The sequence below is a fragment of the Rattus norvegicus genome, chromosome 14, assembly GCF_036323735.1.
Source record: "Rattus norvegicus strain BN/NHsdMcwi chromosome 14, GRCr8, whole genome shotgun sequence".
Classification (NCBI taxonomy): Eukaryota; Metazoa; Chordata; class Mammalia; order Rodentia; family Muridae; genus Rattus; species Rattus norvegicus.
Genome location: NC_086032.1, coordinates 61,615,296 through 61,628,980, shown reverse-complemented (window position 1 = coordinate 61,628,980; position 13,685 = coordinate 61,615,296). Strand labels below are relative to the sequence as shown.

Genomic DNA, 13,685 nt, shown 5'->3' with positions numbered 1-13,685 from the left:
TCTTGGAGTTTTTAGTTAGTGCTGTTTTGTAGTTTTCAGATTACAAGCCTTAAACTTTAAAAAAAAATGTTCCTGAATACTTTATTCTTCTTGATGCTATTAGAAATGGGATTTATTTATTTGTTGTAAATTCAAGATCCTCCTGCCTCAGCCTTGTAAGTGCTACAGTCGCAGGCATATGTTAGTATGCTTAGCTTGGAGTATCTTCTTTTTTTTTTTTTTTTTTTTTTTTGTTTTGGTTCTTTTTTTCGGAGCTGGGGACCGAACCCAGGGCCTTGCACTTCCTAGGTAAGCGCTCTACCATTGAGCTAAATCCCCAGCCCCAATATTTTCTTAATTGCATTCTTAGTGTTCATTACAAATACATTGACTAAGCCAGACAATGCTTTTAACCCCCCCAGCACATGGGAGGCAGAGACAGGAGGATCTCTGAGTTTGAGGAAGACCAAGTCTACAGATCGAGTTCCAGAACATCCAGGACTACGCAGAGAAACCTTGTCTTGAACCCCCACAACCTCCCCCAACCCTCAAACACATCGACTACATTTGACTGTTGTATATTGAGCTTGTTTCCAGCAATCATCCCAACTGTCATACGTTCATCCCTTGCCTAATTGCTTTGGTTAGAGCATTCTGTACAATGTTGGGTCTCCACCCAACATTGATGTGATGAATGTGCTCCCCTACTCTTCTTATTGGTGCTATAGAGAACACCTCAGTTTTCTACTGCAAGAATGGGCTTGGCTATTGGTTTCTTCTAGAAGTCCTTTTGTAGGTTGAGGACAGACAAGTTTGTACATACTTTATGGGTGCTTGCTAGTACTTTGCTGAGAGCATTTATTTATTTATCCATTTATTCATAAGAGCTATTGTTGATATAGTTTATATATTTATAAATTATTTATAAGAGCTTTTGTGTCCTTATTTATAAGAACTATTGATATATATTTTTCGTCATGAAGATATTGGGGAAATACTTTTTTTAAATAACCAACACAGTCAAAACCAAAACCAAAAGCAAACATAACAACACAACAAACCCTCCTAAATGGGCATTGGTCCGTGTTCTTGCTTTGGCTGTCAGACATCTGTTTCTCAGTGTTATTAGTTCACATATTTAAAGCAAAAGCAGAGCTAATTTTAAAAATACACATTTCCGGCCTCCCCTTATCATTTGCACTTCTGCACATCACTTGTTAAAGTTCTAGATTGGGGCTGGTGAGGTGGCTCGGCATGAGAAATGTGCTTGCATCCGAACCTGATTTCAATCCCTGATAGTCACGGAGTCAAGCCGGATGCAATGGTGTGCACCTGTGGTCCCAGACACTCTACGGTGAAGTGGGGAGATGGAGACAGGAAAGTCACTTGGCCCGGCTGACCTTCAGTTCACAGTGCAGCAGAAACAGCAAAGTGGAAGGAGGGAGGGAGAGCTAACTCTTGAAAGATGTCCTCTGACCTTCACATTGGTATATGACCTCACGAGTGCACACACAGCAAATAAATAGATATTTATAATCTGATGACAATGTTGACATTAACTATTCCTGCTAGTTTATAGTAAGATAATGTAGTTCCTAAATGAAGAAGCGTCCTTGGGTCATCGATTGTACTTCTAAGAGTATAATGAGCATGAATCATATCCTCTGAGAATATTCTGTGAAAATGGAGACAGGTCCTCACTCTCAGCATTGTGCTGAAGATTGACAGAGAGAGATGACTGATGTTCCTCTGAGGGCCTGGGACAAGATGCAATGACACTTACTGAGCTCGCAGATTATATACCACGGCATGCATTCTTTATTTACTGCACTGCTGGGGTGTAGCCCAGGGCCTCGTCTATACCTAGGCAAGTGCTCTACCACTACCCAGCCACAGGCTCAGCCCTGGCATCTTTTAGAACAGAAAACACTTGTGGGTTTGGCACACATCCTTTTGGAAACCTTCTATTGCATACAACAAAATGCTTCTGCACAGAACCCATTCTTCAGAAGTTATCTTTCGGGTTTTCATGTCCTTCTCTTCTTGCCTTCTATGATTATTGCTTATTTTGGGAACTTGGAAAGTACCATGCAAATATAGATATAGCCATGCTAGTTAAAAATAAAAGGCTTAGATTTGCTGGCGAGGGAAAATATGATGCTCTCTGTAGGTATAACTGCTTGATGAACACCAGATTTGCATTTCATAAGAACCTTACTGGAGAAATTGAGAGTACATTGAAAACGAGGAGCCAAATGCTTTTCCCAGACGGTAATTTATAACTCTCAGTGAAGTCAAAAGTAATTCTGAGGGTAGAGTTTAGGCCACGTGTTTGGAAAACTGGAAGAAAAAAAGAGGCATGAATAAATTTTCAAATCTTTCCAAAGTACTTAGAAGGGAGGCAATTTGTAGTTACGAGCTTAAGAAATGTTTTTTTCCACTGGTGGAATATTCCTTCCACTTCAGTATAATTTATTTTACCTATTACAGGATGCTAATCACAATAAAAATTTAAATAATCATTTAAGCAGCAAAAATTACATAGGGCCATGCCAGTTATAAATCCTAATGCAGTCCTTAAGGATTCTTTTAAGTCAATTCTCTAATACATTTTCTAATGACCAGGTCGGTAGCTGGAGCTGAAGTTTTTCAAGCATACTGAGTATCAGGATGACTGTTCTCATGATTTATCCACAGGTCAATTGAAAACCACTGAAGGCTCTTACTTTTGTTCCTTCCTTCCATTCTTCTTCCCTCCCTCCCTCCCTCCCTCCTTTCTTCCTTTGTTTTCTTCTTTCTTTCTTCCTTCCTTCCTTCCTCCCTTTCTTTCTTTCTTTCTTTCTTTCTTTCTTTCTTTCTTTCTTTCTTTCTTTCTTTCTTTCTCTTCCTTCCTTCCTTCCTTCCTTTCTTTCTTTCTTTCTTTCTTTCTTTCTTTCTTTCTTTCTTTCTTTCTTTCTGTTTCTTTCCTTCCTTCCTTTCCTTTTCAAAGGTTTCAAGAGCTCCTTCTAACAATCCCTACATGGGGCTGGTGACAGTGCAAATTAAGAGCATGTACCACTCTTCCAGAGGACCTGAGTTCAATTCCCAGCACTCACATCAGGCAGCTTGCAACTGCCTGTAATTCAGGTCCAAGGGAGAATCAAACACTCTTGGACCATAGGAACACCTATATAATTTAAAAAATCATAAAAATATCTTTAAAAATCCCTACATGTAAAAAAAAAATCCCTACATGTAGGACAGGTGTGGTGGACCATGTCTTTAATCCCAGCAACTCATGAGTCAGAGGCAGGTGGATCTTTGAGTTTGAGGCCAGCTTGGTCTACAAAGTGAGTTTCAAGACAGCCAGGGCTACAGAGAACCCCTGTCTTGAAGAACCAAAACCAAACAAACAGATATTCTTACATGTTGTGGCTGGAGAGAGATGGCTCAGATGTTAGAACTTGTTTTCCTGTGGGCACTGGGCACATTCATGGTGCGTAGGCATGCATGCAGGCAAAACACCCTTATACATAAAAAACAAATACAAAAATAATTTTTAGAAACCCCTACATATTAATATCATGACAAGTCAATGTGGTTAATATCTGAAATTGCATGTCAACAGCTACACACACAACACAACTCTGGCAGGGATGTTTCAGGAGGGGACCAGCTAGTTTGATGACTTTGACAGATATCTGTTATCGCTTGAATAGATGTGTCTGAGATTAAGTTTCTTATTACTTAGTCCATATTGGACAAAGATACTGGCCACAAAATTCTTGCCACAGTTTGATGCCTCTCATTATGACACGATATAGAAGGTTTAAAGCCTTTCTGAATGGCTTGCCATGAAACTGTGAGAAAGAGCATCTTCATGTTCAGGACAGAAGCTTAGTCATAATACAGACCAGAGAAGGAGATGTAAGGCTTGTTTTTCTATCATAATGATTTGCTTTATAGCCAGTTACCCTGTAAAAAAAAAAAAAACTCTTCCTGTGTATGCATGTGACTGTTTGTATTGAAGGTATACACACATGTGTGTGCTTTCACATGCACATGCATGTGGAGGCCCAAGGTTTATGTTAGGAATCACCCTCTATTGTTCTTCTACAGTCTTCCTTGAGGTGAAGTCTGTGAGTCAAACCCAGAGCTCACCATTATAACCAATCTCCTAGCCAGCTTGCTGTGGGGTCCCCTTGCTTTGCCTTCAGAAGTTAGAATTACAGGTGAGCCGTTACTGATGGGCCAGCATTCACTTGATTTTGTGGGAACCCAAACTGGGATCCTCATACTTTCTGGATGAGCACTTTTAGCTGCTGAGCCCATACGGAGCCCTAGCCCAACAGTCGACTTTTCTTTTTCTTTTTTTTTTTTTTTTTAATTAACTTGAGTATTTCTTATATACATTTCGAGTGTTATTCCCTTTCCTGGTATCCGGGCAAACATCCCCCTCCCCTTCCTTATGGGTGTTCCCCTCCCAACCCTCCCCCCAACAGTCGACTTTTCAAAAGCAAATGTACCAACTGAAAATGAAACGCCATGGCCTCACTTAAGGACAGCTGTTTCTGTTTAGTTGCTTACAATGATCTAGGTTGGATGCATGCTATAAAACACTAATGGAGGTGATCGTCCATCAAAGGGTTCAGAAAACTGAATGTGGTTTTAGGGTAGGGGTGAGAAGCTTTTCAAATACTTGATAATTCATGTAATATTTCAAACTGTGTATTCCCATTTGCAGATTAGGAAAAAATGAACCCGTTTACAGTGGACCAGGGGTTTCTTCAAACTGGACATTTAACACTGACATAGTGCAAACCCCTAAACTAGTGCAGTATATGATACACAACAGAAAGGGAACGCCTAGGAAGTCAGAATTTAAATAGATGCCTCTATGAATGGATAATTAGAGTTTTATGATTCCCGTGGTCTTACTTTTTAGTGTTTAACTGCCTTTATATCACTTATTATGAAAAGAATGAAATAAATCAATCATACTTGGGAACATTTTCTTCCTATTAATTTGCTGTGAAAACTCTGACAGATCATTAGCCTTGCTCACATGCTGTGCACCAAGTGCACACTTGATTCCTTTCCTGCTACACTTAGCTAGAGCAACTGGCCTGCTTCCTAGCATTGCTGAACCTCAGCAATAAGCAAAAAGTAAACCAGGCCCACAAAAAAGTCAAATTGCTAGGGCCAAAGAATCTTGTGAAAACTCAAATGTAACTGGAAAGAAAGGGTGGGTATTTGTTTTCTTTTCTCAAGTTCACCTGAAGCTCGTCCGTTTTGTGACTCACTTCCAGCGTTCTCCTTGTTCTTTTTAAATCTTGGAGTTAGAACTCACATTCCTTATAGAATTGCATGGTTTAATAACATCCTGCACACTTTCAACGTTCTGTAAATTCGATTAACATACACTTGGGTACAATAGAGATGATGCTGTAAGTACAAGGGAGGTGTGAGGAGGAATGGGAAATAGGCTATGCGTGTACATGCTTGTGTGTGCATGTGTGCACACATAGAAGACAGTGCTTGGCATTAGATGTCTTCCCCAGTTGTTTCTCATCCTGTATTTTGAGACAGGGTCTCTTTATGAATGGGGAACTTGCAGATTCCCTTAGATTAGCTAGGAACCATTCTGCCAATTCCTTCCCAGCTAGGTGTGTATGCACGTGCGTGAGTGTGTGTGTGTGTGTGTGTGTGTGTGTGTGTGTGTATGTTGAGGGGGATGCCTAGATTTTACATGGGTACTGGAGTATTAAACTAAGGTCCTCATGGTAGTCTGGTATTCATTCTAGCTGAGCTATCCCCTCCCTACCCTCCAGGAAGTCTTTTAGGTAGAGTCCCCATTCCATGTGATGGATGGCAGGATGCCCTACTTCATATACTCAGAGGTATGCACTACCCATCTGTAGTGGGTTTTCTCAATTACTTGAGGCATGTGAGCCATTCTGAAATTAAATAATACTTAACTTAATAATATTAAATTATTAAATAACTGCCATTTCCGAATGGGATATGCTAAAGGGACAAACTAACACTTCTCTGGATATTTGGCTATCTTAAAATGGGTTTTTGAGATTCTCAGAATACTTTGTGCTTTAGAAGGATTTTGGCAAGAATATAAGCCTTGGACTATTGAGTTGATCTCACAATTATTCACAAATAGTAATACTTTGAGTCCCTGGAACAGCTCTCTGAGTTGGGCACCATCATCTACATTTTACAGGGGAGAGACAGACCTTAGAGGTTAAAATCATTCTGTACTGCCTTATAGCTGTGAAAGGTCAGTGCTGGGAGTACGGTTCATTTATGTGGGAATCTTTTTTTTTTTAAGTATATAAAGGCAGGTTTATTTGGGGTTAGCTTTCTGGCAGGCTCACCGATCTCACAGGAGGTCAGTGAAGCCTCCATGGAGAGGGAGGCAGAGGGGAGGGGGAAGAAAAAGAGCTTGTGCACATAAAATAAGTAGAGAAAATGGAGAGAGAGAGAGAGAGAGAGAGAGAGAGAGAGAGAGAGAGAGAGAGAGAATGTGGGAATCTTGATTTTACTTGATTTTAGGATAAAAGCAGCATTAGCCTCATTGGGAGGCAAAAGTAGGCTTTTCAGAAGTTCAAAAGCAGCTTGATTTACAGTGAATTCCAGTCAGCCTGGACTCCATAGTGACACCCTATTGAGAGAGAGAGAGGGAATGAATAAAAGCTACACTGAATGCTACATGTGTTAATGAGCCACTAACTGTTTTGCTTGCCCACTGGACACATGTTCAGGGACTTCCAAACTCGTTTCTTTCCTATTTAAATATTTCATTTATTGGGTTATAAAAATAAACAATACACCATCACTCCTGAAATGAAAACTTCTGGGGAAAGGCGATGCCGTATCTTAAACTCTCCAAGCCTGGGTCAGGCCACTGCATCAGCATGCTTCACAGTTCTGATAGTCTGCTGTACACACCTGCCCAGGCCACTCACTCACTCACTCACTCACTCACTCACTCACTCACTCACTCAGAGTTTTAGGATGTACACTAAACATTTTTTTTTAATGAATGTGGGCAGTTTGCCTGAATGTATGTAGATACACCATTTGTGAGCACTGTGCCTCTGTAGGCCTCTAGGTACTGGATCTTCTAGAGCTGGACTTACAGAACCCAGGTCCTCTGGAAGAACAGCCAGTGCTCCTAAACCCTGAGACATTTCTCCAGCCCCTATCCTTTCCTTTACAATTAAAACATTTTAATTTTCATGTAGACAATATAGGGTTTTTTTACAACATTTTCGGACAAAATTTATTTTTGCTAATTCTCCTACCCTCCTCCTCCCCATGACCTCGAAGTTCTTAGTCACCTTGCCATTTTGATGTCACATGTATCTTATTGTTTGCCCTGCTCTGCTTCCCTTTTTCTTGTCTGCTATTCTTTTTTTTCTTTTTTTCTTTTTTTCCGGAGCTGGGGACTGAACCCAGGGCCTTGCGCTTGCTAGTCAAGCGCTCTACCACTGAGCTAAATCCCCATCCCCTCTTGTCTGCTATTCTTTCTAGTTTCATATTGTGTGCTCACACGCGTACCCACTTATATGCATATGTATAAATGTAAGCTAGGAGTCATATATGGGAAATTTGATATTTGTCTTTCTGAGTTGGGGTTACCTCACTTAATCTATTTTCCAGACCTATTTATTTGCCTGCATATTTAATGATTTCTTTTCTCTTTGCGACTGAACAAATTCCATTGTGTATATGGGCCACGATTTCATTATCCACTCATCTAGTGATAGCAGTCTCTGGATGACTTTTTCTTCAGTTCCTGCTTCAATCTTTGTCCCTGTGTTTCCTCCCATGAATATTTAGTTCTCCCTTCTAAGAAGGACTGAATGAAGCATCCACATTTCAGTCTTCCTTCTTCTTGAGCTTCATATGATCTGTGGATAGTTTCTTGGGTATTCCAAGCTTTTGGGCTAATATCCACTCAGCAGTGAGTGCATACCATGTGTGTTCTTTTGTGACTGGGTTACCTCACTCAGGATGGTATTTTCTAGTTCCATCCACTTGCCTACGAATTTCATAAAGTCATTGTTTTTGAGAGCTGAGTAAAATTCCATTGTGTAGATGTACCACATTTTCTGTATCCATTCCTCTGTTGAGGGACATCTGGGTTATTTCCAGCTTCTGGCTATTATTAATAAGGCTGCTATGAACATAGTGGAGCACATGTCTTTGTTATATGTTGGGGCATCTTTTGGGTATATGCCCAGGAGAGGCATAGCTGGGTCCTCAGAAGTTTTTCCATTTTAATTCCACTGAGATGGCATACCACATGTATGTATAATGTCTATTGGAAAAGGAGTGCAGTGAAGGGAACAGAAAAGCAAGTGTGCTCTCCCTCTCTCCCTCTCCTTATTGAACATTTATTACATTTTCTTTTATTTTCCTCTGTTCTATATTTTGAGTAGGCAATACATGCACTTGGCACAAATTCAAAGGTTCCGGAGAGGCTGCTCTGAGGGAAGCTAGCTCCACTAGAAACAAATAGGCCACTGCGTGTACATTTATGTATTCTATGTGCTTATTGTTGAAACTATGAGATTCTATCTATCACATAAGTATATAAAAAGTAGTTCTGACTTCGCAGATGCATACTATTACACTGTTCCTACAACCGTTTTCTATAGTATCTGCAAATGTATACATAGTATCTACCACTGTTTGCTTGTTATTGAAACATACACCTAAGTACCTGAAGAGTAGGTTTTACTAAAAACAGGTACATACTATTACATTCCTCAATTTTTCTTGGTTTACAACAAAGCAAAGCAAAACAAACCCTGGGCTGAGAAGAGAAGACCCAGTGAATAAAAATGCTAAGTCCAATGTCCCCAAATCCATGTTAAAGTCTAGCAACTGTAATCCCATCACTCTTATGGGAAAATGGGAGGCAGAGACAAGACAATCCTGAATGCTCACTGGTCCGCTTGCTTGGATTATGCAAGAAAAACAACAGACCCTGTCTCAAACTAAGTGACAGGTGAGTATGGCCAGTCTTTATGTCTCTACGTACATGCATTCAGTCATACAAATACAGGAAAAACAGTAAGAAAAAGACATTTCTTAATGATAGACAGGAGGCTCCCAGTATTTTCTTTGACCATCAGAAGTGCAGAAACATACAGGCAACTTAACAAATAAGTTAGTATATTTGTAGCATAAACCACACCTAGTTGTATGACTAACACCCAGTGACAAATAACACACAAGCAATTTCCACAGAGACCATTTTTTTATGTTATAGGTTTTATTGTAGTTTGAATAGAGAAAAATGATACAAGTCATAACTTATTTTGAACATGTATTAGAAAATGTGAATGAAAACATTGAAAGCATCATTATTCACTACATCAACACCATGGAAAAAGAAACAATACTTTTCAATAGGAAAACAAATGAATAGAGAGATGCATGTTCGCGGTGAAATACTGTGATCCAAATGAATAATATAGAGCAATATAATGTGGACATATCAATATAATATGGGCATATCAATATAATATGGACATATCAATATAACATGGACATATCATAGCAATATGATATTAACTGCAAACTGTCTCCAGCTTTGCACCATATAGCTCTTTCTCTGCACATAAAACAATAAAATACTTATGTACCTTTTGAGAATATACGAACTTTTAAAAAAAGAATATACAAAATTGCACATATAATAAGCTACATTTTAGAACAATAATGAGCACAGGATTTAGGATAATATTTGCCTTAAGTAGGAAATGCTTGGGAACAGATTGGGAGAGACATGTTTTCTATTGTAAATTATTGTCAATTCTTTAAGTTTTATTTTGAGTGACGCGTTTGGAAGAGTTAGAGCCAACCTCGGGCCAGTGGGAAAATTCCCACCACAAACCTCCAAGCACAAGGATCCCTCCCTCCCATGAAGAAAAAGGCTGGTTTAGTTCCTGGAGCAGCTACGAGCCAAACTGTCACACAAAGCTACCTATGGCTTCCAACTGATTCCCCCTCCCCCAACTTGGGAAAGTCTTGAATGGGACACTGGGTCCAATCTGAAAGTTGTTTCGCTCCACCAAGTGATAATAGTACCCTGCATAGTTACCATTGTGCAAATTCTGCCCCAATTGTTTGAATTTTGCCCCAATTGTTTGCAAGGTATATAACTCTGTTAGAAACTGTTCAGGGTTGTCTCCCCTTGAAGTGAGAGGACCCCAACATGAAACCATAATTTTAATCCCACGAGCCACTAATGGAAGTGTCTTTTTCTTTATTGTCCATTAAAAGAATTTTTTCTCTCCTGAGGGACTCACATGAAGAGCAGAAAAACTCTTAAAAGTAGAGCCCCATTTACTGGTCTAATTCTAAATGGGCTCCCCTTCCACCACCACCACCACCACTTTCAAATATTCTTCCTTTCATCCTTTAAAATCATCTCTACTCTGCCCTGAGAGATTACCTATCTCCCCTCCATTCTTCCTGCAAATGACTACCTACCTCACCTCAGATGATGTTCCAGGAGACTGAGGCTTGAAGACAGAGAAACAAAGCATGAAAGAAAGCATTCGAATCACTGTTAGGAAGGATGGCCAGAAATTGGCCAGGGTCTGACATTTCCCTAAAGACTTAAAGAGTCTTCCTTCCTCCTATATGTGTGAGGGGAGAGCACTGTTGTTCAAGGAAACAACACAGGCTTGGAGTTTCGAGTGCCTACTCTGCCCCCTGAGCTTCAAGAAGGGCAGCAGGCTAGAATTGCAAGTAAAGGAAGGGGAGGGACAGCGTGGGAATCAATCAGTCAGGAGAGTTAGGCAGCTAGCACAATCTTGGAGCTCAAAGTAGTAACGTGAGAAGTAGTTGAATTTTCAAGAACTTGGGCCCAGTGGCATATAATCAGGGCATCAAATCTGACAACCAAAGATTGATCCCTGGAACCCACATAGTAGGTGAGAATAAACTTAGCAAGTTGTTCTTTGACCTCCACGTGTGCTGTGGCCTGTGCATACCCACACATATAAAAAAAGACAAGGTAACTTGATCTTTTAAAAAGAATGAACCTGGCTCTCGTTCTGCCTCTGGTTTCCAATCTTCTAGTGTATGTGAACCTCTTCTGTTTGCACATACTTTTATTATTGTGACACCATCTGTTGAGGAGGACTTGCGGCAGTCAAACAGATGTTAGCATCATTTGCTCCTGCACCCTCCAAAGCTGGGAGCAATATTAGCTTCCTTTCTTTACATATTACTGATTAGAAAACAGACTAGTAGATCTGACTAGCATGATTTTCCTTGGTGGAATCCAGGATGTGCGATATAAAAAGGCAAAAGTAATTCCAAGGTCCCCTTCTGTGAGAGCAAAGGAATTGGCTTTATTGAGAAAACACTGTAGGTGGAGCTGATGAGTTGAGATTAGTTTTATGACTAACAAGGCTTTCCAAGGTCTCATGGCCGTCGGTCCAACATTAGTGTCACAGACCACACTAGGTTTTAAATTCATTGGGATGACCATGGCTCTGAGGAAATGTTTAAAGGCACTTTACTTCTGCAGCACTTTCTTGTTCTGGGTGAGACTTGTTTTGACATAGCATATTAAATGGCCATACGTCTTTTTTAAAACGTCAAGTAAATAATCAAAGTAACAGGCAAACGCATATTGCATACCCTTATAAACCTTTATAAAGCAAAGCTTGATTTCAACCAGGAGACATTAGCTACTAGAGGGTTCACTGTCCTTTAAATGTCAAAGTTCAATCTTTATTTGTGGGTGCATGATGACAGCAAGATACTAGTCCTGCACAGCACCACACCAGTCTGAAAAGTGGCGGACTGAAGAAAGTTCTGACACCTCTTGAGCAAGTAAATAATTCAAGAAGGGTGCGTGGAGAACAGCAGCCACTAACGTATCTGATGAAACAGTACCTAAAATGGGATGCTTACTACAAAAGTATAGAAAGAGGAAGGAAACAAAACTGGCACTTTAAGTCATATGGGGGAGAGAGGAGACAGAAACTGGTATCTATGTAGGACAGACTAAGGGGTAGATATTTAAATCGTGTCCTCGTACCACAATACAAACGTGTGAGATCGTCAAGCTCAGCTTTCCCGGAGCCTTGCCCGGCTCACAAAGCCATCGAAGACACTATAAAGAAAAAACCACCCATTGCTAGCACAGTTAAGGGAATCCAAACTTGTTGTAAAGCAAGTGAAGTGGAGGCCAGACTAGGTGACTCAGATGTATGACTCAAAGCCGACACGGGGCTGTCTGTCAGCTCCCGGAGGCGGGGGGCACCGCGTCTGTCACATTTCAGGAAAGTACCAGGCTCCGGAGGGCGACAGGAAGCTTCCCTGGCGCGTGCGTGAGTGTGCCAGGACGGCCTCCGCCAGCCGCTCCCCGCCACACGCCCACCGCCCCGCCTTGCGGGCCAGCCCGACCCTGCCTTTCGCGCCCCGGCACGCGCGCCGGGAGCCGCACGAGACGAACACCTGTCGGGGCCCCGCTCCGCGAGATTTAGGGCGCACGACCAGCCGCCCGCGGGTGGGTAGGAGAGCGCATTCTCGCGAGGTTTAGGAAATTTCCCACGGCCCGTGTTGTGTCTGAGCCGAGCGGTGGAAGGAGGTGTAGCGTGAGACTCGGCTGCCCGCATTGCGCACATGCGCAGTGGCGCGAGCGCGCCGCGCCAATCCTGCGGCGCTTCGGAGAGGGTTTCGGGCGGTCTAGTCCAGTTTTCCGGGTTTTGTGGCTCCCTGCGGGAGGCAGTACAAGAGCTGGGAATCTCTTGGAAAGCAAAGGGCCGGGAGGGGGAGCAGGGAGGATCGCAGGTAGGGGAGGGGAGGGGCTGGGCTCTCGGCCTCCACCTGCCTAGGAGGTGTTCCAGGCAAGCAGCGGGCGACAGGGTCAGACCACCTCCGGAGGAGCTGCTTCTAGGCGGTCACCTACACGCCTGCACCTACACCTCCATCCTGCAAGCTGGCTGTTGCCTTGAGTTCCTAGGCAGCCGGAGCTCGGCGGGTAGCTCGCTCCCAAGTGCCTAGGCTTGAAGTGTGGCTCGTAGTGGTGGCTCTGGGGAGAATCATTCGGGGCTCTGGCGTGTGGGTGCAAGGTGGACATCTGGGGGGCGCCTTTGTCAGAGGCTGACCTCGGGATGACCTCGTCTCCCATCGGGGAGAAGCGGCGACAGCCACAGAGCTTTTAGCTCCCAAAGCTTTTCGCCTGCAGAGCTCTGGAAAGGGTCAGGCCACGCGGCAGTCATGCCTATCTCACCACGTGTGCGGGTAGTGCAGGAGCAAATGAATGAAGACGGTCGCTGGCAGGTCACGGGGACCGGACAGAGATCCGGTCCTCACCGCTCCGGCACCTGATACGGAGATTAGAATAAGGGAGGTGTCCAGTGAGCGTCCGAATGAATGAAAAGGGCTGGGAACCCGCTGCGAGCGGGAAGCCACTTGGAATACACCCACTTGAGGAGGTGTCTCATCTAGGCCTGTGAAACGCTCACATTTTCCCAGGACCCCTCCTCCCGGCCCTTGGGCCCCGCCTCCTGACCCCTCTAGTCTTGGTCCCCGTAGTAATGCCCTCCGGTTTTCCTCAGTCTCCACGTACGTCCCCGAGGGCGCGTCCCAAAACCCGGATAACCGGAGCGCTCCCCATGGACTACACGAAGGGCTCGTCCGCGGAGGAGCGGCCTGCGCATGCTCCATCGTCGGGG

General features: G+C 42.8%; 1 protein-coding gene across 5 annotated transcripts in view; it reads left to right on the top strand.

The window, feature by feature from the left end:
• Positions 1 to 13,685, top strand: part of Rbpj (recombination signal binding protein for immunoglobulin kappa J region) — a 184,855-nt gene that overhangs the window by 107,240 nt on the left and 63,930 nt on the right. Inside the window, exon 1 of one of the 5 annotated variants that reach the window (XM_039092408.2) lies at positions 12,497 to 12,514. The exons of 2 other annotated variants lie outside the window; for them this stretch is intronic. Coding sequence is in view for 1 of the 3 variants with exons in the window: in XM_063273584.1 (XP_063129654.1) it covers positions 13,548 to 13,684 (137 nt within the window). In the remaining 2 variants the exon portion in view is untranslated. Of the gene's footprint in view, positions 1 to 12,496; positions 12,515 to 12,572; position 13,685 lie in introns of those variants that run through there. 2 more of the 5 variants (XM_063273584.1, NM_001106631.2) reach the window with 2 other exon arrangements.